The 26,889-nt window shown below is 41.0% G+C and overlaps 1 protein-coding gene across 2 annotated transcripts; it reads left to right on the forward strand.

Moving 5' to 3' along the window:
* pcp4a (Purkinje cell protein 4a) lies at nt 1-25,585 on the forward strand. 2 transcript variants are annotated; one of them, XM_085288200.1, is made up of 4 exons: nt 1-127; nt 18,716-18,764; nt 22,887-22,919; nt 24,712-25,585. In XM_085288200.1, the coding sequence occupies exons 1-4, from the start codon at nt 32-34 to the stop codon at nt 24,840-24,842; spliced, it is 309 nt and encodes a 102-aa protein (XP_085144326.1). In that variant the 5' UTR covers nt 1-31; the 3' UTR covers nt 24,843-25,585. The 2 variants fall into 2 exon arrangements, with proteins under 2 accessions (XP_085144326.1, XP_085144327.1); XM_085288201.1 differs by lacking the exon at nt 22,887-22,919.
* Nucleotides 25,586-26,889: the final 1,304 nt, after the last annotated feature.

The following is a 26,889-nucleotide window of genomic DNA, read 5'->3' on the forward strand; positions in this document are numbered from 1 at the left end:
GGAGCGGGGCTTCCTGCGCTATAAAAGCGGAATGTGCGCGCGTGGAGAGGACGGTACCTTCAGTCAGTCGACCGGTGAGCATCACAGAAATCCACACGCAGACACGCACAGCGAAGCCATGAGTGAGGTAGGTTCTTCTTAGTAAATCGCTTTTTCCGCTTTGTGTTTGTACTTTGGCGTCAGAGACAACTGATATTCCGGACTTGGTATAAAGTTATAAGAGCAGAGCTGCAGATTCAAATAATAATAACATTTAACCCTCGCTTTGTCCAACACTCTTGCTGCTGAGATAATCGATATTCAACTTTGGTGTAGAGCCATAAAAATAACATGCACACATGTTTAACATGAAGAATGAGCTCAGTGTGCGCTTTTCTCGATTTTTCCACACATTCCTACATTTTACGCAAAAAAGCGATAAGCGATAGTGTTACAGTGAGTCACAGCCTAGATGAATATTGCTTCTGTTGTCATGACTGGAACTGATGTGCAGCTACCAGGCAGACTCTCAGCATACGTGATGGGATTTTTGCAGCTCTGATGATCTTAATCACTTCACAAACTTAAAATGACAGCCAGCACAGTCAGGTTGTTTGAGCCACTCCTCAAACCGCTGAACTCGTGTGTGTGTGTGTGTGTGTGTGTGTGTGTGTGTGTGTGTGTGTGTGTGTGTGTGTGTTGAAGTTTTACTGGTGAATATGGCTACCAGTGACATTTCAGGCAGCATTGACCTACACAGTTAGTCTAATCACACAACTATTCAGATGTGATAGAAGAAGCCAGTCTGATAATGTCAGAGTGGATTAGAAGTAAGAGTGTTCACTGGCAGGGTAAGTCCTGTTGTTTCTGAATTATTCAAGGATAGCTGGGAACCCAGGGAAATAAAACATTCCTTGAGCATTCACAAGGAGCCAAGGCTCCAACAAGACCCAAGAACCTGGACTGACTAAAACCATATAATACAAGGCTACTTTTAACCTGTCTCTAGCTCTGAGTCCACTGTTGGGCTTTATTATGCAGTAATTTTGTCACTCGATTAGTGCTTCCAGTGTATGTAAATTGTGATGAACACCAGCTGTCTCTACCTTATGAATCTTTTATTGGAGACTTGTTATGTCTTTTTGTTCACTCACATACACACATACACAAACTCACTGACTTCTCTCTTCCCCTCCTGTGTGCTGCTTACAGAGTGAAGTTAAAGTCCAATAAATAAGTTATTATTACACAAAGGAAAAGTCATGAAATAAAATTGCATAGCGCATGTCTGTGATGGATTCTTGTGTCTTTAAAAACAGCAAGACCAGGGCAGGAATCTGTTGCTCTGAATGAATAATTAAATGCAAATCAGTGGTGGGCTCCATTTACCTTTAAACACTGCTCTTCTAGCTCTTTTTTATTGCGCTCAGAATCCCACACAGTTTTAATGCTCGTCAAGATAACCGGCATTCCCACCAGAAGCAGAGAAGACTCACATCACTATAGAATCATTAACAACAACAACAAACTTTATTTATATAGCACTTTAAAAAACAGTGGTATGCCAAAGTTAACATACAAGAGGGTCAGATATAAGTAATAGAGACAGATGAAGGCCATGGCAAGTACCATGTATGCTCGCAGGTTGATGGCATTAAAAACACAGAAACAAAAGAAATACAAATAAAAGCATAATAGAACAATATGTGCAAAGGATAAAAGAGTCAAGAAAAATTTAAAAATAATTTAAAGTTAAGAATAGAACTAAAGTAGCAGCAAGCATTAACTGGTAGAAAAGGCTAAGTTAAATAAACAGGTTTTAACCGCGATTTGAAGGATTGAATGGAATCGGACTCACGGATAGTAATGGGGAGGTTATTTCACAAATTGGGTGCAGCCAAGGCAAATGCGCGGTCACCTGTAGTCTTCAGCCGGGATCTCAGCTGTACTAAAAGTGACTGGGAAGATGATCTGAGTACCCCAGCACGGGTGTATGATCTAAGTAGTTCAATTAAGTTGTCTAGACAATGGGGGAGACCTTTATCAAAAACACGGAGACTTATTTCTCTAGTGACACTTGATCTTACCACCTAAAGCAAGTACAGGCAGTGCATATAAGCAATAAATATGCCTATAAACACTGTGTAACTGCATTACAGCAATCTACCGAGGCTAAATCCTGTTTCAAAGCCAGACAGCACTCTACACCAGCCAACCTACTGCCTGGATTGGTAGTGTTTTAAAAATCAATGCATGTATCACTGTCGTATTAAGCCTTACACTGTGCTATGATTCATGAAAAAAAAAGGCCATAAGTGATCCCCTGCTGTATTGTTCAGGCTCGGACTGATTCATCTTTGGCAGTGTCCACAAACATCAGGCAGTCTGAGGCTCCTGTCGAGAAAGTGGCTTAAATGTGCTGCCTGTCACCATAGTGATGAACAATTCTGCATTTCCAGCCAGTAAGAGGCTTTGAAATTACATTAGCAGCATTTTAGGCTGGTGAGGACTGCATTGCTGATGTTTATGTTGCATATTATCCATAAATCTCTCAACATTTTGTTTCTCAAACTCAACCAATGTGTCTGAACTCGGCATCATCTTCTTATTTAAAGCTACATAAAATAGAAACTTTCATTTAGTTGCTAGTTGCTGTGTACGTGTCTAATGGGAATTTTCCAGTGTAAGTAACCTAGTGTCGCTTGTAGTTGCTGTTGTGCTGTTTCGAGTTTTAGTCCTTTTTTTGTTTGCTTAAGCCTCCGGTTGTTGAACAAAAATTTAATTAGATGGCTCTCAGTGGAGAGGTTTCAGCCAGCTGTTTGTGGTTGCCAAGATATGTCCGTTCCACTTTTCAGATTTCCAGCTAAAGATAATGACTCCTTGTGTAGCCCAGTTTCTCACCTGGAGATTTGCCTACAATACCCAGCCCCGTGGTGGTTCAGGGGGAAAAGTGCCAGCCATGCAAAAGTGACTGCTGTTGGTCATGTTACATCTCCTCCCTTTTGTGGGATTAGTAGAAGTACATTGAAAGTACAGTGTGTACAGTAGGCTGCTGCACAGGGCAGATCCATGTAAGAGAGAGAAAAACACATCTGGATTGGTCACATAGCTACTGGATAACTGTAAAAAAAAATCTCCTCTAACAACAATTTGTGATTTCTGTATTCACTTGGTTACATCTTTAATGATTTTTCCTGTTTCAGTCACTGAGGGCAGTGAGGATGCCGCTGCCCGGTGCTTCTTTGGTTACATGCAGACTGTAGCGGCTTTACACCTGGGTCATGTTTTCATTTATAAAGGTATACGACCTCTATTTTGGTGACATACTGCCAGTGACCCCTTCTCAAGAAGCAAGTGAGCAGTCAGATGGTGTATATACAGTTTAACCAGATAAACCACTGTTGAGGTAAAACTCAAATTTACCATGAAAATCCTAAGTTCTTTATTATTATAGTAAATATCAATTTTCTTTTACTTTTCCGAGGATCTGTTGTGAGCTGAGTGGCGGCCTAGAGCTCTTCCATCTTCCCATCACTCTATCTCTAACTCCAGACACCTTTTGAAGGAAACTCATTTCCACCACATGTATCCCCAAGCTCATTCTTTAAGTTACTGCCCACAATACGTAGTAATGTAGATCAATGAGTAAATTGCTTCACCTTCAAGCTTAGCTCTCTATTTATGGCAACAGACTGGTACTATCTGTTACTGTACTCCAGATCTCTCCCTCTACTTTGCTCTCTTCCTACTCATGAACTCCTCCCTAAACGTGAGCAGGTAAGCCATTGTTTTATGGCTGAGAGGCATGGCCATTGGACTTAATGGTGCTAATTCTCCCAGCCACTTAGCACTGGGCCACAGATGTAGCCTTAGTCTATGTCCAAACTTGGTATATCCGCAGTTATTGAGTAGTTGTCCTGTTATTAATGCTTGTAGAACAATAAAACTGTAGTGAAATTGTTTAATATCAGAAAAAATAAAGGAATATGATGATTTCATATGTGTTGTTCTCTTATCTGGAACATAACCTGCTGTGGAGCAGGTTTCCAGCTACCATGGCAACATATTCTAGTAAGAAGTGAACCACCTTTGTTGTACAGAAAACCCAGAGTTTACCCTGAAGATTTCTGGATAAGATGAAATACTGCTTTGTAGTACAGGCCTCTGATGGCAAGGTCCAACACCCACCAGGAACATGTCTCTTTTTGCAACATGAGCTAAGTTATCACTGTGATAGTACAACTACTGAATGGATTGCATTAAATTATCCATCCATTTTCTGCTGCTTATCTAATTCAGGGTCACGGGGGAGTTGGAGCCTGTCTCAGCTGACATAGACCATGGACAGATCGCTGTGGCTAACACAGAAGGACAGACAAGCATTCAAACTCACACCGATGGCCAAGTTAGAATCACCGATTAACCAACCCTTATGGTGGTACCCAGAGAGCCCCCACAAAAAGAACATGCAAACTGCACACAGAAAGGCCCCGGCCAGATGATCAGTTCAAACCCAGGACCCAGTGCTAATCACACCCCTAACCGGTGGCCTGCACTGAGTTAATCTGGAATAAATAATGCCATTTGCAATTGAGTGTTCAGACTTTGTTGTGGTAAATAAAGTAACTTTTAGGACAGTGATGTGGTCTTCCTCACCCTGGCGCTAACTACAGAGACTGACGTTACTGCATTCAGGCAGTAGTCTCAGACGTTCACTTTTATCACCTTTTTGACTTCTCGGTGCACAGTGTTGGTAGCACAATGGTGAAGTCATTAGCAAAGTTGTCACACAGAATGGAGATGCAGGGGAATTTTTTATTAATCCTTTATTTATCCAGGTAAAAAAATCTCATTGAGATTAAAAATCTCATTTCCAAGAGAGACCTGGCAACAGGAATAAAGTTTTCCTCTCCAGGGACTCCAGTTTCCTCTGGAATTACACTTTTTTCTGGAAAACAGACAGGTGGTGATTTCATATGTGTTGATCTCTTATCTGGAATATGTTAGGTTCTGGTGAGAGAGACTGAGTGGCTGTCTGTCTGTGATGGACTGGTGACAGCTGTGACTGTGAATCGGACATGAACAGATAGATTTTTTTTAAATTATTGGTGGACAATGTCATGATGCACTGCACAATAATAACCACGAGGAAGATGGACAAAGCCACACAACTGAGACTCACAATGCAATAAAACAGATTCAGCCCTGGTGTCAAATTGTGCAGCAGCTTTTAATGGACACCTCCACCTGCTAAAAGCTAGTGTCAACAAGACTGTACTCAGATGTGGAAATCTGATTTTCTTGTAATGTCTCTGTGATTCTGCTGCAGGTTAATCGAGCTGTGCTTAAGTGCTGCTTGACATTACAGTTTTTTTAGGATTTGACTATCCTTTTAAATCAAAGTCATTTTCATTGTGATGATTCACTTTAAGCATGTTGTTGCATGTGGGCTGTGGCGTGTACAGTGTGTGGATGATTAAATGGCAATTTCTTAGTCATCTGTTAAAAATCTGCTTGAAAATGTAATTATTGAAAGATGGCCACAAGGCCATATTAATGGGGATATCCTGTTTTGTCCTTCAATCAGTGCATCGACATTTAAGTGGTCTCCTGTTGTGTTCACCTACCTCATACTTTAATTATATTGAGAGTGGTGGCTATCATGGCTGCTTGGCAAAGCATTTAGTTTCATCATCCAAAGTGGACTAGAGCCTTTTTTATTAAATTAATGAGATAAGAGTGTTAGAAGTTGCTGATCAGTGTAAAAAGGACAGCAAGCTGAGTGGGGGAAAGCGTTCAGGGATAGATTTTCCTTAAAATTCCTTTTTGCTGACTGAAGATGAGGTGATAGAGATGTGGACTAAAGTGATGATTAGAGGAAAAAATCTCTGCAACTGGGAGAAAATGTTCAAATAAATTTTGACTGAAATATTGTTGATTCCATGTGATGTTTTTTTCTTGCTCATTGACCATAAATGTCAATTTCTGGTCATTTCAATCTCCAATTCTCTAAATGAGATGCACACACTAACCCTAATCCTGCTTTAAACAGTGAACAGAGATTACACTAAAGTAATTTGGTGGCATTCCTGGTTTCTGCACATGGAAAATGACAAACAGCAGCGGGGGAAGAGTGGGATGAGTAAGGCCAACGTGGGAAAAAATAAAACTGACTGCGGTTAAATGACCAAGATGGGATTTGTAGGGAACCTTGCAGATGTACAGGTTTACTCCAAGGTTCCCAAAATGCCATTCATCACTTCTCTGGGGAACTACAAATAATCTTTTATAGGAAGAACTCATACTGTGCTATAATTCGCTTGTGGCCATTGCCTGACATAAAATGCAAAGCCACCCTGAATTGAAAGCGAAATCCTAATTTATTTATCAAGTTATAAAACCATCACATCAACCACATTATGCCCCTTGGAGATTCTTGACTTTCCAGTCTCCAGTAGTGGTATTACCTTTCCCTGAATGAGAACAGTAAACGACTCTCTTAACCTTTATGTGTAAATCAGAATCAGCAAATGACCTTTAACTGTTAAACCGATATGAGCTTCATTCATCTGTTTGTTAGTTTGTTTATTTTTTACTAAAATGGTTTGCCACACCACTTAGCAGTTCATATCATAACAGCATCATCCATTTGGGAGAAAGTACCGACAGAAGCGGAGTGTTTTTAAATTCCACTGGGATATTTCTGGCATACAGGATGGAAGAACGTGAGCTGGCTCTAATCTCTGTAGGTTTCTGGAGATACATTATAGTCATTCTGTGCAACAGTGCAGCACATTGTTGCTTATTATTGTTTTAAATTATGTATTCAGTGTTTACAACTGCTTTTTTTTAAGACTATGAGTATAGTTTTTAATGCACACTCTGCCTAATGCATACTAATGCTCTTTGGGAAAACCATGCTGATCTTTTATTACTTTTACTTGAATGACTCCGGCTGGAAAATACTGCACACTGCTCCTTCCATATATTGAAAATATGCTGTTTTAGATGTTTATGTGAGATAGACACTTTCAGTTGAGTTTGAGGGGTTTAATGAATCAGTACTTTTCAGTGCAGAGAGGTCTATTAACACATAGTGAGTGAAAGTAAAGTGACTGAAGAAGACATGAAATGCATCATGGGAATCCCCCGGCAGCCTACACCCATTGCAGCATAACTAAAGGAGGATTCAGGGTCACCTGCTCCAGCCATAACTATATGCTTTAGCAAAAAGGAAAGTTTGAAGCCTAATCTTGAAAGTAGAGATAGTGTCTGTCTCCTGAATCCAAATTGGAAGATGGTTCCACAGAAGAGGGGCCTGAAAACTTACAGATTATCATGCTACAGAAACAGAAACAGAGGGAGGCTGACAAATGGCAGTGAGGATGATGGGTGGCATATTTATTTATCTACAGAAGAATTAAAGTGAATGAAAAATGTAGCTGATATATTAGCAAAACAACTGGTTAAACTTTGTTTATTTGGTCAACCGAGTGATTCAGATGTTAATCTGAAAGTGCTGCTGAAGTTTGCATTCAGTTCAGTTCAATTCAATCCAATTCAATAAATCACAACAACAGTTGCCTCAAGTTGTGAGGTATTACTGTAAGATAATACCTTACAAGCCTCCAGTCCAGGCCTGATTTTTTTAAACCTTGTTTGTATGTGAGGAGAATGATTTTAAATTCAATTCTGGGTTTAACAGGAAGCCAATAAAAAGAAGCCAGTATAAGAGAAATATGCTCTCTCTTTCTGGTCCCTGACAGGACTGTTGCTGAAGCATTTCAGATCAAATGAAAGCTTTACAGGGAGTTTTTAGGAAAACCTGGTAATAATCACTTACAATAGTCCAACCTAAAAGAGAAAAATGTATGCTCCATCCATCCATCCATTTCCACTTACCAAATTCAGGGTTACTTGAATTCAGTTACTACAGGGGTAGAGGCAGAGTACACCCTAGATAGCCTGTTGCAGGTGTCCCAAGGGAAGCGTGAATAATGTAGATAGAACTGGTCTCAGCACAGAACCCTGTGGAACACAAATTAATTCGTCTTTTCAACTTGACTGTTTTACTAAATCGAACATGGCAAGAGTTCCCCTATTTATCATTAAAGCTTTCACTACTAATGTGCACAGTCTATATTAAAAGTTACTTACATCACACATGGTGACCAAGCTTGTTTACAAGAGAAGCTAATCTGCTATGATGAAAGTGCTCGTTTATCTGCTAATGCTAGCTCGTTCCCCACAATTTGTGCAGCTGTTAACTGATCTCACAGCAGTGAAAGCACAGTCAGTGGCTTGTCTACAAAGCTAATCTCCCATCAGTCTCAGCTTGACAAGCTCCATGCACTCTTTATGGGACACAGGCAAGTCCATGAGAATGCCTGTCAGATAGCTACAGTCAAGTCAAAGATGTTGTGGAGTAGAAACATGAAAAGAAAAGTGCAAATACCTCTACTTGAATAAAATTACGTTCCAGCCCTGCACTACTATGCTCAAAATAGTAAACATGGTAACAAGGCCAAAAACCTGGTTTGTTGTTTGCTGATGTGTAACCTTTTTATTGTGCTTATATAAGCTCGTGGTACAGCCTCAGAGCTACAAGCATGGCTTTAGCCTCATTCACTGGTGTTTTACTGCCGCGAGTGCTGATGTTTTACATAACCCACAGACAGTTGTACCTAAGCTGTAGTTCTCAGTGTCACATCCTGTACAGTAAAAAGAAAAGAAAATAATAAGCTATTTTTATATCGTTTTTTTCTTTTTTTGTAAATCTGGGATGAATGTGTAAAAAAAAAAAAAGCCTAGTCCATCAAATGTGTCATCACACTGCTCAGGTAGTCAGTCATCGCTCAGCAGTGTCACTCTTCCATGCTGTCATCTCTGCTTCCAGTCTGGTGGTGGGGAAGCTGCTACACAGTTGTAATGGTGCTGGGATGAGCTGTCTGTGACCTAGTTTTGCTGTCTTCTTGTTAAATTGTTAATAGATCCTGAGTGCAGCATGGAGTCTCTCTAGGGAGCTGCAAAAAGAACCAAAAATAGCCCCCCACACACTACCGAGGTAATTTATTTATTTTACCAATTGCCAGGTCTTATGAAATCAGTCACTGAGAGAAAACATACATGAGCATCACATGAGGAAGGAGTGACGGAAACAACAAATCTTTAGAAGCTGCAGAAAAACATGTAAGTTTCTGCTGACACTGAAACCAACCCGCTAAAGAGCAAATTCTGGATAGACTCCATCTGAATTCTTGCAATGTGGACCGAACAAACAAAGAGAACTTGATGATAAAAGAGTTTTATTAAACTTAATTCACTTCATTATTTTTAGACAAATAATGTTTTAGGTCGTTAGCCACAAACACACAAAACAAAATAAGGAAAACAAACAAACAAAAACAAGAATTGTATGACCATTGAAAGGCTTTGATCATTTAAAAACTGCCAAACTTTTTAATAAAACTTGTCACTTTAAGTTCACGTGTTTCCTTGCACTCCATGTAGGATGACATGTGGGTCATTTCTCACATATTTCCTGCTCGGCCATCTCGAATTTGCATGAAAATTTTATGGTCCCAAGTTTTAACACATGCAGTGAGTGCTCTGAAATTTTAGCTTCATATATCAAATACTTTGAAAGATACTGAAAGTGGTCAAAGTTTCCTTGTGGTGCTCTTATTATAACTCAGAGCAGAAAATATTCTAAAAATCTGATGATGGTGCGACCCGGGTTTTAAAATGGAAGAAGCACATATTTAACAAAATGATTTTCTGAATTATAATTAGAGTACCATCTGGTTTTATTTGGACAATCTAAAGATATTTTTGTTTTTGTGATACAACTTGTTATATTTGCTCCGTCCAGCATGACAGCTGATAATGGCATTTTCTTCAAATATGTGATTAATTATGTCACATCAAAAATAGTCTACATACTTTATTTTATAGTATTCTCTAATTCAACTATGTATATTCAGAAATGGTCAGTAATTTTTTTTTTTTGCAATTTGGAGGGGTGCTGGATTTTATTAATTTTATTTGAACTAGTCAATATTTTGACATGTTTTGATGTATCTGTCCCAGATCACATCATGATTGTGATTAATTCTGATGGTAAGAAAGACCAGTGATACAGGAGCACAAAGGACGAGAAAACTAATAATTTCTGGTGTTTATCGAGCTCTGTTTGTTGCCAGTCAACCATGATAGGCATAGTGGCACACACTGTACAGGAGGAGATCATCATTAGCAATATAATTATCATCACTGCAATCCATTTGTCAAGCTCCCTCTGTTTCTGGCATATGGGACTGGAAGCCTGCAACAGTCGTGGATCCTCCTCTGAGACAATGCAAGCTAAAAAAGAAATATACAGAAGCTGCATATAATCTGCTCAAACACCAACCAGTAACACAAACTTAGGTTCAGTTTAGCTATTGGCACCAGAACGTGTACGAGACTCGTGGTCTGCTCTCATCCAGCTTCCTGCCCTGACTCCCCAGATTTGTCTTTATGTTTGTGCTGCAGGGCCAAGACTTCAGAGTAAATCCAGATAACAAAGTGCAGAATCGATCAGTTCAATTATGTTTTAACAGCTAATGCTACTGATTGACCTGGTAGTTCAGCTTTCCATACTACATTGTGCCAAAACTTTAAACTAGCAAAAATCTCTTTGCTCAGTGTCCACAAGTTTGGGTCAGTACTCTTACCAAGATAGTTCCAAAGGCCAGATCTGAATGAGGGTGGGGGAGGTTCAATTTGCCATGTTGCAAGGAGAGCTTAACTTCTGTCTCGCTAGCTTGCCCTGCGCTCAGTGGATCTGCGCTCGACAGTGCAGCCTAGGCAGAGTAGTTGAACACAGATCCACCGAGCTCTCAACACAGACAGCATCGTCAGAAGAAAAGTTGTTAAAATAAATTAAAAATGTTGTATTGTTCGATACATATGCGTACCGAACCGAAAGCACTGTATCGAACGGTTCAATATCGATACGAGTATCGTTGCACCCCTAATATATGTATATATATATTTGTGTGTGTGTGTGCATATCAAATAATCTTCTTTAAAGTACATTGCAAAGTGTTTCCTATTGTAGAATATAAATTGCTAAGAAGTTTTCTTTTCTTTTTCTAATTATATACAACAAACATGTCTGTGGTACCTGCTCCTTTGGCAGTTTTAATAATCATGATAGCAGGCATCTCAGCTTGGTGTCACATCTGTTCCTTAGAATGTCAAGGTCACAGCTGTCAAGTGTGAACATTAATGGAAAGTGGACAGCTACAGGAGGTTAGATGTGCTTTAATGATAAAAAATATGCGAGGAGGGATATTTGATCATGTCTTGTAGAGCTAATCACAAAATATGGAAATACTACAGAGGTAGAATGCAGTAAAAACAGTAGAAGTGCTGTGTAGAATAACAACAGAACTTAAGATCAAGCTAGTCTTTCTTTCTGTTTGGCTTCAAAGGAGCCTGAAGTTTTTAATCGGTCTTGAGCAATACTTCTCCAGGCTTTATGAATGTTTGTTAATTATGAATTAATTATGAATTATGAATGTTCAAGCTTTTTCTTTGGAAATTGGCTGCTTGTATGCCAGAGGCGGAGCCAGGCATTTGAAACACCCAGGGCTTAGCCATAAAGGGTAGTATGCATTGGCGGCGGGGGGGTTTGCGGGGGGGGGGGGGGGGGGGGTAGAAATGAATGAAAAAGATTAATAGGCTCTGTTTTGAGTTTTGTTCAAAAAAGAATGACTTCATATAGGAAAAAAATATATCACATGTGCAGGACACCTTAAACTAGTTTTTTAATTAAGCAGCAAGGCAGAGCAAAATCAGGGCTGTATCAAGACACCGGGACTGAACCCCAATTCAACCAGACCCAGAACTGATCCGGAATTAAAACAGGACTACAACAGTAACCAAGACAGAACCAGAATCAGAACTAGATGATAGCAGCACTAAAAATCATCATAGCCCTGCACTACACTTATTTTTTAATTCTACCAAAGTCCACTATTTAGATTGAGAAAAGTTTATATAATTATTTAGCCTTGTTGTGCAAACAAGCCTGCAAAACTTAATAAATATAGAATTTGAAAAATAACAAACCTAAAAAGAAACACTAGGTACGAGATACATGAGTCCCTATGATACGGTGATACTTTTGGTAAACGACCATTTGACTAACATGTGTGTCTCACCTGCTCTTGTTCCACCTCTGTTCTGTCCTCATTCTCCATCTAAATCTCTGTTCCTCTCTCTCCCTCTCTGTTCCTCTCTCTCCCTCTCTGCTCCTCTCTCTCCCTCTTTGTGCTGACAATCATCAAATATACAGTTGAAACCAGATATTTACACACTCTTCAGACAAAAACACTTTTTTAATTGTAACATCAAATCAGACTAAATGTTTATTTTTTTAGATTGATAAATATAAAAACATATTTGTTAACTTTCAGAGTAAAGAGAGAAACTATCTGTATTTCTTAATTGCAAATGGCACCAAATTGTATTCATAATTGAGCCACACTTATGGAGCTCCACAATTCTTTTCTTGGTGTTTTGGTTGACATCTCTGGATTTTCCCATGTTAAAGAAACAGGCTCTGTGTTTTGCCTTATATGCATCCACAGCTGTGCCACCAATTTACTCACATGGACTCTACTAACCTATCAGAAGAGTCTTCAGCTCGCCTGGCTACGTTTCTCTAACAGCGCACTCGCAGGCAGCAGCTGCCCCGCTTAGTGTCTGAGCTTGGATCATACCAATATTAGGGGGGATTTACGCACAGTTGTAAATTCCCGAAGTACGGAGCCCCGCAGGGGACATGGGAGAAAAAAAAATTAAGATGGACTTTTGCGAGATCTCGCAAAACTATCTCGGGATCTCGCAAAAGTTTTGCGAGATCTCGCAAAACAAACTCGGGATCTCGCAAAACTTTTAGCCACATTCTTCGGATGCCGGCTCGAAGCCGACCGGGAGGTCGAGGCATCGTGCCTCGACCTCCCGGTCAACTTTACTGTGGGATCATCTTGTCAGGGAACCAAAGGTGAACATGCAAGCAGTGGAGATAGCAAAAGTAGATGCATTTAAATACCTGGGTATGGACTAGGGCTGGGCCATATCATACCTTTCACAGTGTAATGTTGGGCAACGATAAGAAAATGAAATATGGCGATAGAATATGGGTAAAACGCGCATGCGCAGTGCCTTTGTTTTCATACACACATGGCGGCGATGCAGAATAAGAAGAGCGAAAGCGGATCGTTGAATGAAACTGATGAACCAGAACTGGTTTGTAAAAATGCTGCAGCTTCACTGGTGGAACTGGTTTAGCTTTCGTCCATCAGATACACAACAAAGCACTATTTTTTGGTAGCGCATGCTAGCGGGCCGTCGTTATTACCGTGTTTTTTGGAAAATACGGCGCACTTAAAATCAATCCTTTGATTTTTCTGAAAAATCGACAGAGCCCCTTATAATCCCGTGTGCCTTATGTATGAACTCTGGTTGTGTTTACTGACCTCGAAACGATTTTATGTGCACGGCGCTCGAAAATCTGTCAAATGTTTCAGTACGACTTTGCTAAGATACGAAGCCGCACCGCTCGATGGATTGTCGGAGCATTACGGCTATCGTTGGCAGGAGCCTCGCGGAGTGATATGTACTGCGCTTCAACATAATATTACCGTATTGTGTGTGTATAACCTCTTTTTAAGTTGTGTGGATATTCTACATGGTTATGCTGAGGATATGTCGGCCAGTTTCCACTGGAAATGCCTTTTGGTTAAACTGTCAGTGAGGAGTTTGCATTTGCATTTGCAAATTTTTTATATAACTTTAATGCACATAAAAAAGCTGCTTGTGTAAGTGAAAATACATTGATGTCAGTCTTGGCATACAGTTTGATCTCATCTATGTAGAGTAGATAGCTGATGGTTACTCCACTCCTGAATCTATATTCTGTGGTGTAAATAAGGCACAGTGGGACCACAGATCATCACTTAGAGCCATTTCATTGAAATCACATCACACCACAACCCCTGAGTCCCCGTGTTTTTAACTGAGCGGCCGTGATTAAGGATGCCGTGCAGGTGCGTCCACCCTCCCTGCACGGCACCGCAGACCGCGCCCCACCACATACCTCCATCACCCGATTGAGGCCGGGGAGCCATCTGGCTGAACCTACTCCCCCGCCGCGAGTGGGAGAGGGAATCAGCCTGGACCGTCGGCACCCAACAGGGAGGTGCAAGTTCAGGTGGCCGCCCGCGAATCCAGTGGCGCCGGCGATGCTGGTTTGGAGGTCGGCCGCGTGGCAGATGGACACGGCACGGCTGGAACAGTCGTGAGCCCCAGCTCACAGGCGGCCAGCCGCCTGGACATGCAACACAAACACATTTCTGCACAGTGACAATGCTGCTTCCTCAACTGAACTAAGGGCACAAGTGATGAGAGTCAAACCTGAGTAGGGATGGGTATCGAAAGCCGGTTCTTGTTGAGAACCGGTTCCCACTGTTTCAATTCCTTGGAATTGTTTGCCCTTTTTGCAAACGATTCTCTTATCGATTCCAGTCGCCCCGAATGATGTCAACACATTGCGGAGCGTCATTTACCTGGCAGGAAACATGGCACCTAAGCGGCTCAAACGCTCAAAAATTTGGTTATACTTTACGAGAACTGATGACAACAGGACAACTTGCAATACTTGAAAAGTAGATATTTCATTTAAGGCAGGAAACACTACGAATATGCAAAAGCATTTGCTCACAAAACACGCGATGACCTTAAATGAATGTCGTGTTTTTAATTCCGCTCCGGACTCGTGAATCTCAACCAGCAGCAGCGGTAACGTTTGCACGTCCTCTCCCATTAATGCGGCAGGTAAACAATCAACTAACAGTGCATATTATGTTAGCGCGATCTGCCTTATTACAAAACCTGCCATTACTGTGCATTTAGTGACCATGATGAGAGAGACAGAGCCTGGCTCAGATGCTGGCAGTTCTCACTGCAGTCTACTGGTAGCGTCTCCTTTCAGGCCAGGATAGACGAATGTCACCGAGCAGTGACTCAGTTTGTGGTCAAAGGCTTGCACCCGTTTGCCACAGCAGATGATTTTCAGTAAGTGAATGTGTTTAATTGTAGGCAGGGACATTACTGGATATTCTTGTGTAATTGCTACAGAATAATTTATGTTAAACTTTGTTATTGCTACAGAAGAATATTTATTTTATTATTTTACATTTACAATTTTTTTTCCCGGGGACCCTGTGACACCCGATTGAAGAGCCGTAGGCTGGATCTCTTAAGATCTCACTGTTGGGTTTGTAAGGCCATGTTACTCCTAAATTTCTATCTTGTTCAAAGAGAAGATATAAAACAAAGTTCTAAGCTAATCGACCTTAGTGTTCTCCTTTTTTATAAAGAATCGAATCGTTAAACAGAATCGAAAATGGAATCGGAATCATGGAAATCTTATCAATACCCATCCCTAAACCTAAGTAAAAACTGGGATGGGCCGTGACAAACAACTCATATGAAAGTCACTCGTTGCTCCCTAAAGTCATCTTATGATATAGACTGCAGGCGCGCTCTTGTTCTGAAATTGAAGAGATGAAACCTCTGCTGAAGAAGTGAAATGGAACAGAGAATCAAATAGTGCAGAAAAAATGTGCTAATGTGTAAAGAGTGTGCACATTAGAAGTTCAGCCGTCATGTAAGCTGTGAAAAATGGAAGACTGTTAAGGGAAGAATGGAGTGGGCATGTTGGAGAAAAGAACGCTGTCCTCCAGACTTTAAAGGAAAACATTTTATTTATATTTCATGAACCAATAAGGCTAAACATACTTTGTTGCCATAGCTTGCAGCTAAAATACACCTGGTGATGATGCAGGAGTTGCTATGATAATGATATATACAGCTCTTGTTCAGTCTCCGTCTTTAAACTCAAAATGAGTTTTTGAGACAAAGACAAAAATAATCTCACTCAAAGTAACCACACACACACACACACACACACACACACACACACACACACACACACACACACACACACACGTGTGTGCATCCAGTTCTGACCTGCCGTTTTTTACTGTTCATCAATATTGTGCTCCATCTTCACATTGTACTGAAACAATTGCTCAACTCTTATTGTCATTCTCCTCCTGGATCTCAGCTCTGGCTGAATGCTCGCTTGTGGTGGGTGGAGGTGTGATGTATGGCACCATCACTTCATGGCACTGCCTCCTGCCCTCTTGAATAACAGACCACAATCAACCAACTGACAGTAAGCACGATGCCAGGAATCCCAGGAGATTTCTGCATGTAAACAGAAAAACAGATGGCCAAGTTGCCAAACAAGTTTTTCTTCTACTTGCTCTCCTGATGGCATAAGGGGACTCTGGGGGGAGATATTTGGCTTTATCTAGGCGTCCAGGCAGCAGAGCTATATAAACCCTCTATACACATTGAATATTCTATTATATTCTCATAAAAGTGTTCTATTAGGTTGAAGTCAGGACTCTGTGCAGGCCAGTCAAGTTCTTCCACACCAACCTCTTCATCCATGTCTTTATGGACCTGGCTTTGTGCACTGGTGTGCAGTCATGTTGGAACGGGGAGGGGCCATCTCCAAACTGTTCCCCCAAAGCTGGGAGCATGGAATTGTCCAAAATGTCTTGTTTTCTTGAAGCATTAACAGTTCCTTTCATTCGAACTAAGGGGATGAACCTAGCTCCTGAAAAACAACCCCACACCACAATCACCCCTACACCAAACTTTACATTTAGTACAAAGCATCAGACAAGTACCGTTCTCCTGGCAACCACCAAAACCAGACTTGGTAATCTGAGTGACAGAAGGAGAAGCATGATTTGTTACTTCATGGACTATAGAGCTAGAGAGAACACGTCTCTACTCCTCAGTGGCGGTGTGGTTTGCACCACTGCATCTGATGCTTTGCATTGCTCTGGGTGATGTAAGGCTTGGATGCAGCTGCTTGACCATGGAAACCAATTCCATGAAGCTCTCTACACACTGTTGTTGAGCTAATCTGAAGGCCACATGAAATTTGGAGGTTTGTAGCGATTGACTCTGCGGAAACTTGGCGACCTTTGTGCGTCTCAGCGTTTTCTGAGCCCGATCTGTGATTTTGCATGGCTGTGGCTGAATTGCTGTCATTCCCAGTTACTTTCACTTTGCTATAATAACACTAACAGCTGACTGTGGAATATTTAGTAGTGAAGACATTTCACGACTGGACAAGTAACATCCTATCACTGTCACGGTTGACACTGGCCAACCGTGGGGATGTGAGGAAGGCGTGGAGCTCTGAATGCAAACAGTGCATTTATTTACAGTGAAAATGGAAAATAACAATAAATCCTCAGTGCGCTCCCGACTCCCGTGACGTCCTCTTCCCAGTGTCAGTGTTCCTTGTCCCCGCTCCTCAGTGTCTGAGCACCCCATGCTCGCTGAGCTCTCGTTTCCACACTTCTCCTGGGGAGATAACAAACAGGCAGCTGTAAGACACACACAATGCGGCAGACTAACCGTACTGACCGGACGAGAGACTAACGTGAAGTCACGCAATGATCCAGCGTCGGAGAGAGCTCCACCACAATCTTAAGTAGCTCCTCCTACGGGGCTTCGTCAGCTGTGTGATGGTTTTCAGGTGTGGCCAACCACCTGGCAGGGCCACACCTACCAGGCCTGAAGGCGCCTGTAAACAGGTGCTCCCAGACACACCCAGACTCACACACATACCTGCAAGCAGGGAGAACGAGGGACAGCAACACCAAAAATACATATAATGTAATACAAGTCCATAACTGCTCAGGGACCCCAGGTCGCTCAGATCCAGGTCCCTGACAATCACGGTACCAGGCTGCAATTCACTGAGCTCCTGAATTCAGTGATTTACATGGGTGGGTGAATACTTTTGGCCATATTGTGTGTTTATCAAGAATGAGGAACACTGATGGCACAGATGCCAAACTAAAATGATACTTAATACTTTATATAATTATACTCTACACAGTCGCAGTCCGTGCATGTCAATATCAAGCATAAAAAATAAGACGTGCCTTTTTTGTAGCATTAAGTATTGGCATGATTAGCAGTAAACTGCATGTTGCAGTACTTTTTATACTTTGTAATAAATATTTATTAACAATCCAACCACTTTTTGTATGCACATCAGCTCAGAACCCAGTATATGTTGGTATGCAGCCAATGATTGACCCGCTAACCTTTGACCTGTTCTAGTGCTTGAGCCACAGCCACCCCAAATAAACGGCACGAAACCAAAGGTCCATGTGAAGGAAACTCTTAGAAAAGCAGAAGTTGTGAATGAAGCGAGCCTCGGCTCACACTGTAAGCCTGGATGCAGTCTTACTGCAGGCGAACGGCATCATCCCATCAGAGAACTCTCAGGAGCTGCAGGAGCAGGTAGAGCAAACTTGTCTCTGCTGCAGAAACATGGATTATAGATCAGCTTATCACATCCTGGCTCGCCTCACAAAGAACCACACCTCTCCTTTCAATTGTCTTATGTGTTGCTCACATCTGTGTGACTATAGCAGATGCTTGTTTTGGTCCAGGAAACGATCAGATTGGTACTTGGGGGAATGAACAACATATTTTGGGTTGAAGGCAGGTTTACATGTAGCGTCTCAGGCTGATGTTAATTGTAACTTTTAATTGCTCATTGTTTCTCTTCTCATTTTTGCAGAGACAAGCATCTGGCCCAATGACCGGAAACAGCAAAGCATCTGTCCAAGGTATTTTTAAACCGAATTTAAATAATGTGAAGTTTTCACCAAAGATTAGATTGTTTAAAAGACAATCGTGCATAAATCTTTACACACTAAAGTGACTTCAACACCACAATAACACGCTAAATTTCTCATATATTCTCTACTTCTGAGTGGTTTAATTTAAAGCACTGCATAAGTGTTTTTAAAGCACATTATAGGTTTTATATTATCCACAGCTGTGAACATGGTGGAAAAGATTTACAGTAAAATAAGCGTATTTTTTGCATTTAGTAAGCACAGTTCTTGAGTAAATGTACCCACACTAGAGTTCAAGTGTTTGGGCATTTTTGCATATTTAATTTTAAGATATATTCTGCTTTAAACCATCAAGTTAAAACAACAAACTGAGAGACAAAAACAAACAAACAAACACAACCTCGTAAATCCACCAAGACAGTTTTTCACACCAGCTTGTGCACATGTTAGTGTCACAATCTGGCTGAAGCAGACTGTATGGAGTGAGGAGGAGGACCCAAGTCCTGACATTCGAAAGAACAAAACTTGAGCTTGACAAAAAACGAGCCATTTATTCAAGGCCGGTGGAACAATACAAAACAGAAGGGCAAGTGTGAAACTAAACTATAACCTAAACTGGGTGATCCAACGATAACACAAAAAAACTGGAACATGAACGTGGAAACCCGGCATGAAAAACCTGGAACGTGAAGACTTGACATAAATACACGAAATCCCTGGAAACATGGATGTAGTAACAAGCACACATAGCAGGAAAGCAGACAACCGGACAAGGAATGAGTGAAAACTCGGAGACTAAATACACACAGGAGGTGATCAGGGGAAGTGAAACTAAATACACTGAACATAGAACGCCAGACCTCTTCAAAATAAAACAGGAAACATAACAGGACGCAGACATGACACACGGACTGTTGAGGGACACGCACATTATGAATACAGAGGGGGAAAGGGGACTGGGGATGAGACACGGACATAACTAAGCACAAACAGAACATGATGGCTGGGGGGAAACACGTGACAGAAGGAATGCATCACAAGTGGAAAACATGTAAACAAGAGGAGCAGATGGGAGAGAAAGGCATCAATGAACCACATGAAGGGCGACTTAAACACAAGGGGTGAAGACATAAGGGGAATCTAATAAAAAATGAACTATAACTGGGCAACGTAGGGGCATAAGGTAACTAAATTGTCATGCGCCGCGGCGCGCGTGCACAAAAGGATCCAAACGCAGACTCAAGCGCTAGCAGAAAAGGACACTTTATTATAATAACAAAAGGCGAAAACCAAAGGAGCAAAACGAGGAACTACAAAACCCGGGAAACAATGATGCGAGGAAGCCGGAATCGGGACCGTGGGAGGCTGCAACAGAAAGGGGAGAAGATTACTAGGGAGCCGGGAAGCGGAGGAAACACATCAAAACTGAGTTAGACCAGTTGGCTTACGATTAGAGCGGGACCGTGGGAGCTGAGGAGGGAAGTCCGTGGAGGTAGTGGATGGGCCAGATGATGCACCGGGTGATCCAATTGAGCAGGAGGACAGGCAGGTGGCAGACGCTGAACGCCGGATCGAAACCTAGACACAAGTAGGCAGATTTAACGCAGCTCCAACAAGATAGTAATGCAACGCTTTCGCGGGAGTCTAGTTACCACAGAGAGGTGATTAACGGACTGGCGTGGAGCATCCGTCAGCGCCGGGTTATTAAGTAGCTCTTCAGGTAATCACCCCGATGGAGAGCAGGTGTGCCGGTGATGGCCCAGCCTGGGGGTGTGGCTACCCGCACATCACACACAGGACCACGGACAATGACATAAATGAACTTAAACATAGACCATCAAAATAAAACTCAAAGCACTGGGTCAAACGACCCAGGACCGTTACAGTTAGTTACAGAGCTGAAGCTGGGCATTTTAATATGGGAGCGTATCAGGACCCATGGCCTCTAAACCAGCCTCAAAACAGTCGTTTTTGGCAATGCTGCTATGGCTTCATTTTTCATCCTCAGAGGTTTTCACTTGGTAATGATACAACTTGGCAAAAACATAAATTTTTATATCTGACATCTTTAAACAATAAGAAAGTGTTACAACCAGTTTTCTTAAAATAAATAAATGAATAAATACAAGTATATATTTTTTAAATCCTCATATTTGAATGTTTTCTCTGCAATTAAGGATTATTATTGTGAAATTTCATGCTGATAAAATGAAATCTAACATTGTGCTCCAGTATACCTGTCGTGCTTTTCTTATTTAATTTGAATAGTTAATTTCAGTTTGTTTCTTCACTGTTTATCTGAAACAACACACCAGTTCTTTCTAGCATGGCAGTGACTTACTTTGTAAACTGGGCCATGGTATTGTTGGCACGATGAAGTAATTCTAATCCCTTGAGTTATAAACAGCAAAATTGGACTGTGAATACTTGGCAGAATCCTTTGAAATTCATAAATGGTGCTAAGTGCAGAACTATCATCCTGGCAAAATGATAGTGTGGAAGAACAAAAGACTGCTTCTAATGAACCTCACACCAGTGAATGGCATTTTTCAAGACCTGAGCTCAGGTGAGAAAATCAGCCTGGCTTGCAGGATTATCAGTCGCTAACTAAGCTTAAAATATATATATCCTGTCAGGAATATGCATTCAGCAGCTGTTCGACCATGGAGAAGGTGTCATAAATCTTGTAAGTAAATCTAAGTAAGTCATTGTAGTCTGCACATTTTCTGAATTCAATTTCACGGCACTCACTGAATGTAATCTCCTCCACTGCTCGAAGGTAACATTCTTCTCACACAATCAGTGTAGCAGGTTAATAGCAGCCCATTCACTGCCAAACAGTTCCATAGTTCATTCAGCACAGAAGGACCGGATGTTATTTCGCCTCCGTCTCTGGGGCTGCTGATAACCCTGTAAAGACCCCGTGTTGAAATGGATTTTTGTCTCAACCTTTGGGATGATGAAGTGTGTTGCAGCTCTGGCTCGGTCCGAAGGGGGACATGACAGCAGTGATCAGGAGGAATTTGAGGACACTAAATTGAATTTGACACGTGTGAATTGCATTCTTGTGACATTTGTCCGTTTTGGTCTTTCCTTTTAAGAAGAGGTGGTAAGCTGTGTGCCCTTGAATTCTATGCAGGAAAGAAAAGGCACTCACAAAATGAATAATGCTCAACACATGACAATATCAGGAATCACAAATCCAAAGATGACATGTGTTGCATAGATTGTATAGAAACCTCCTTCACATAGATGGAGCCATACAACTGCTGTCATTTGCCTGTTTGCTTTGGCATAGCCACTCCAATGTCTCTATTCTCACCTCTAACATTTTTTTAATCCATTCATATAAATTACATGCCATGTTCCAGCTTCAGAAAAAGGGAAATCTCAAAAAGCAATTTCTCACTGTAGCAGTTTATATTTGTCAGCAAGACCTTCCTGCTCTTCCATGTGCGTATGCGGACAGTGGCGTGAAAGAGGCCCAGAGAACAGCAGCAAAACCTGAAGTCAAACATGGCGGCCCATTGTGTGGGGCTTGTGGGACGAAGCTATATCTCTTAAAAATACAGAACATAATAACTAATTTACTTTACAACATTCATGGACTGTACCATTTAATATACTCAGAATTCTAAGCAACACTTAAACATATGGGAATTGTTATCTTTTATTTCTTAATTTAAACTTTTTTTTCTTTTCTGACTCCAGCAGATAAAGATAGAAACAAAGTTACTGCCAAAGTCCACAGTGCCTTGCAGTCTGGGATAATTTACATTTCCCTGTTTCAAGATTATAGATGTTTCCAATGTTTGTTTGCCTAGGCCTTCACTAATCATTGTCCATATACTCTAAGGTTGCTGTAATATATATGTAAATGATCTGCAGCAATGATTTACAGATGGGATTCATTCATTGGTTCAGCAGTATGACATACATATGACCTAAAGCCTGATGTGCTTTTAAAAGTTTCTTTGTGGTGTAAAGGGCATGAGCCATGTGGAGCAGGTGTGACTATAAAGAGTGATGGTGTGTGTGTGTAATAGAGAGAGATGTGTGTGTGGCTTCTGCAGTTATGAAATATAAAGTTGTTTTTCACTGTCATCCAAGGGCTTCAAGGTCAACAAAAGGTACCATCTAAGCGTAAGTAGGCCATTTGGAAAAAAATCACCTTTCATGCAAGAGTGCACAACCACGCACGGAGCACTGTACTGCATGAAAACTGTAATGCTCAAATAAACAACTGACCTTTTAAAAAAGCGAATGAATGAGCATGATGTTTTCTGGTGGGTTTTTTTTATTGCCGTGAGAACTGAAGAGATATCCTGTAAAACTTTTCACATGTTCATGTTCTGTGATCAAGCAGCCAGATGCACTTCTGTCTTCTCTGTTTATCCCTGTTTGGGCACTTCATCTTTGTTGCTTTGAATCTATTAATCAGAAGCTTGTTTCTTAATTAAGTACAGTGCATCTCATTCCCTTCACACACAGCACCCGGAGGCTTGAAGGAGTTTTGGGTTCTGGCTTAAAGAACTAGAATCTTCTCTGCTGCGCTGTGAAGAGCACGTTCCCCGTTTGCTTCTTTTGTCAGTTTGGGAGCTTCTGCTCTGTCCTTTTACTGAATGTCAGCCATCTGTAATGACATTTACATCTAACAAGAAAGAGGTCACTTCTGCAGCACTGCAACAGAGCAGTAAACTGCAAAATCTTTACTAAATGTTTTCTTTCTATGTTTATAAACCGCCGTTTATACTGTTGTGTTCGTGTCCAATAATGGCTCGTTTAATGGCTTCCCCATGCCCAGAGTTTACCGGTCTCTTTGAATCTGTAAAACATTAGGCTTCCCTCAGCTGTCGAGGATCTTCCAGCCTGACGAGGATAAAAGTTAGGCTCATGAAGCTGGCGGATCAGTGTAAAATAATGGTTTGAAATTAAATACAAAGAGAAAATATAACGTAAGTAGAAGCGGCTTTACCTTGCTCTCTGTGTCAGGAGTAGAGGTTAGCCAAGTTTGTCAAACTAACCAGCTAGTCTTCATCTCAAAAAACTTTTATGCAAATTTACATATTTTTGTAAAACCAAAAGTTTACAATACCTGTAATAACTAGGAATAAAAAAACAGCCCTGGTTGCTGAATGTTCTCTTTCACAGGATAAAACAGAAACTTAGCGTTTTGGACACCAAGGGTAAGAAATATTGAGACTCCCAGTTCATGACATGTGGACACTTGTAAAGGTTTTCTTTGCCAAAACACATAAAAAGTCATTTGGCATCAAATATTTTTTCAGCGCACAGGTTTACCAGGTAATTTTGAAGCTTGAATCCATCCTGTGAAAGTGAGACAAATTAGTGAGTGAAAACAAAGCCCCAAACTTCCTTAACTTGGATGAGTTTACATCCTAATTATTGACAGGAATTACAAACTTGCAGCTTACAGAACAACAGTATTTGACCCTCTGGGATGAAGTGTGTTGGTGATTATATGTTACAAGCCTCAGGGGGGCAGTAGTGAGTCCTTTATCATTTGATGCACTGTATTCAGATGACGTCACATTACTAGAGGTTCATTTTGCTCAGAAGATAGAACAGGTCATCCATCAGTTGGAAAGTTGGTGGTTCAGTTCTTGGTTGTGGCCTGTTGAGGAAAAGCTGGATCGTCAGACACCAGCTTGTCGGTCTGGTGACTCAAACAAGCTCTCCTCCGCATAAATCACTTCGCCAACCCCAATGTTACGGTTAACAGGTGGATTTTCCTATTTGAGTGCAGCTAGCCGAACAGCGAACACCCACTTATTGCTAAAGAGACAGAGAGTGAAAGTGGACAGCATAGATTGTGCCTTGAGAGAAATCTTTCAGGAACTTTTGATATGTTTATGAACTCCCCTCTTGAAAGTCCTGCTGTCCTCTCACATTTCCACGTCTCCTCTCTCCCCAGAAGAAAAGAAGAACAACCTCCCCCCGGATTTCGACATCGACATGGACGCCCCGGAGACGGCGAAGGCTGCTGTGACCATCCAGTCACAGTTCAGGAAATTCCAGAAAAAGAAGCAGGATGTGAAGTCGTAGAGTGGCATCTCTTAGCCTCGTCTTCAGCTGACGTGGGCCCGGTCATGCATGTCAATTAAACTGCATCATTATGAACTGGAAAGGGAGGGTGAGGGCGAGATTCCTGAAGGTGGAGGTAGAAGGGTGCGGTTAAATTGTACCTTTGTGAAAGTCTGTGCATAATGAATAACTTTACTATATACAAAATGTTGCATTATTACTTTCTTGGTGTATGTATTTAGATAATAATATAATTTTGCTATTTCTTTTTTACTTCAGTGACACTTTACAGTGTGGTTTCACACTCACTGCACACCCACATAAACAGGAAGCTGGCAGGTCTTCTCATGTAATGTTAAACAGCGATCTTTGATTGATGCTATAATCTGGGTCACAGTACCAGCAGAAGAGTTGGGCTCCACTGGAGGCCTGTTACTGGCTTCTTCCTGTGGCTGAGCAGAATGATTCCATACTGTTACCAGTGTCTTTAAAATCCAATCAGTTTAGTGTCTCTAAATGTGTTCACATGTCAGAGATCTCCTCTCCAACACACTTTTCCCCCGATGACTCTCTCAGTTGTATCTTTGTTGAGACTGCAGATGTTGTGATTGTGGTTCTTTGTTGTGGTTCCAGTGTGATTGTTCATTTTTAGATTGGCTCACGTGTATTGTACAAGCACACACATGCATGCATGAAAGCTCACACATACATGCACACATGCATACCCACTTCTACAGAGAAATAAATAAAGACAACGGAAAGGAGTGATTTTTTTTTTTTTGAGTATTTCTTTCCTTGCTACAGAATTCGTGCACCGCATGCAGCAGGTCACATGCTTCAACATCTGTGATTTAAGAAGAAAGTTGAAAAAGCTGACAGTGAAGCATTCATGTGCAAAGCTGCAAGATTATACGAAAACTTTAGTGACGATTGTGAAAGTGGTTAAATGCACACACAATGTACTTTGTGTGCTGCAGTTAAAAGTCTATTTTCATTGATCACAGTGCTATACAAATATTGCACTAGTTAATTTTTTTTGCTAGTATATACAAGCTGGGATCAAAAGGTTCTAATGATTGACCTTGAAAAGAGGTTTTAAGTGATTCATGAACGTCGTTGATTTCTCATTCAACATCCTTTTGTCCTTATGGACCTGTGCCCTTAACTTGATTTACATTTTTGGTAATGTGGACAAAAGAGTTGCACTAACCAAACTGTTGAATATTTTGAATTTAAATATTTTTTAAAGCAGCTTAAAAGTACAACTTTCTCAAACACAGATTTCTCCATCATTCTAGTAGCAGATGTTTGGCTTCTAGAAAACAAAATCATGAATTAATTAAAACTGGAAAAACAAAACAGGAGATCCAATTAAATTTTTATTTTCGATTGTCACAAACAGTGTCCAGGAGCATAAAATCTAAGCAATGTAGAAATGAGCTACATTCTACGCATCAGAAATGAGCTCCTGGGGCTTGTTGACATGACAGGATTCAGTATGTGACTGGACTGTCTCCACTTGGCTCTAAAAACACCTTCGCAGCATGGCAGACCACAAATGCTGAGCCACGTGTTCCTATTTTTGCCCTGCAGTGCTACTCATTACTAATTTGTTACCATGGAAACACTGAGTTATAATGCAGGCAGACTTTTTAAGTGTAAGTTACGTGGGGTTTTTGTGTCGTTTCAGAGCAACAATATCATACGGCGTTAAACACAGTGCTGCAGGTGAATCTCTGCTCTTCTGCCATCTCATCAAAAAGCACAGCTGCTGACCACAGTGTTCAGTAACAGAACCTCAGTGGAGTGGAAGACGTGAAATTCTAATTTAAACCTGTTTCCTAGTAGATATATTGGGTATTATTTCACATTAAAATCATTCGTAATGGAAGCTGAGAATATTAAACCAACGATTTTATCAGGAAGTAATGACATGTTTGTTATGCTGTGTATTATGTTCTTTTCAGAAACTGTCCAGGCATCCTACTGCACTGTATGATCTGTAAAATTCATTTGAAACATTTGCCATATTCCCACAAGTAAACTCAAGCTATAATGACAAACTAAA

Source organism: Mchenga conophoros, linkage group LG10 (assembly GCF_057382185.1).
Source record: "Mchenga conophoros isolate Kocher_MC1m ecotype Shallow Benthic linkage group LG10, M_conophoros_male_GT1.1, whole genome shotgun sequence".
Lineage (NCBI taxonomy): Eukaryota > Metazoa > Chordata > Actinopteri > Cichliformes > Cichlidae > Mchenga > Mchenga conophoros.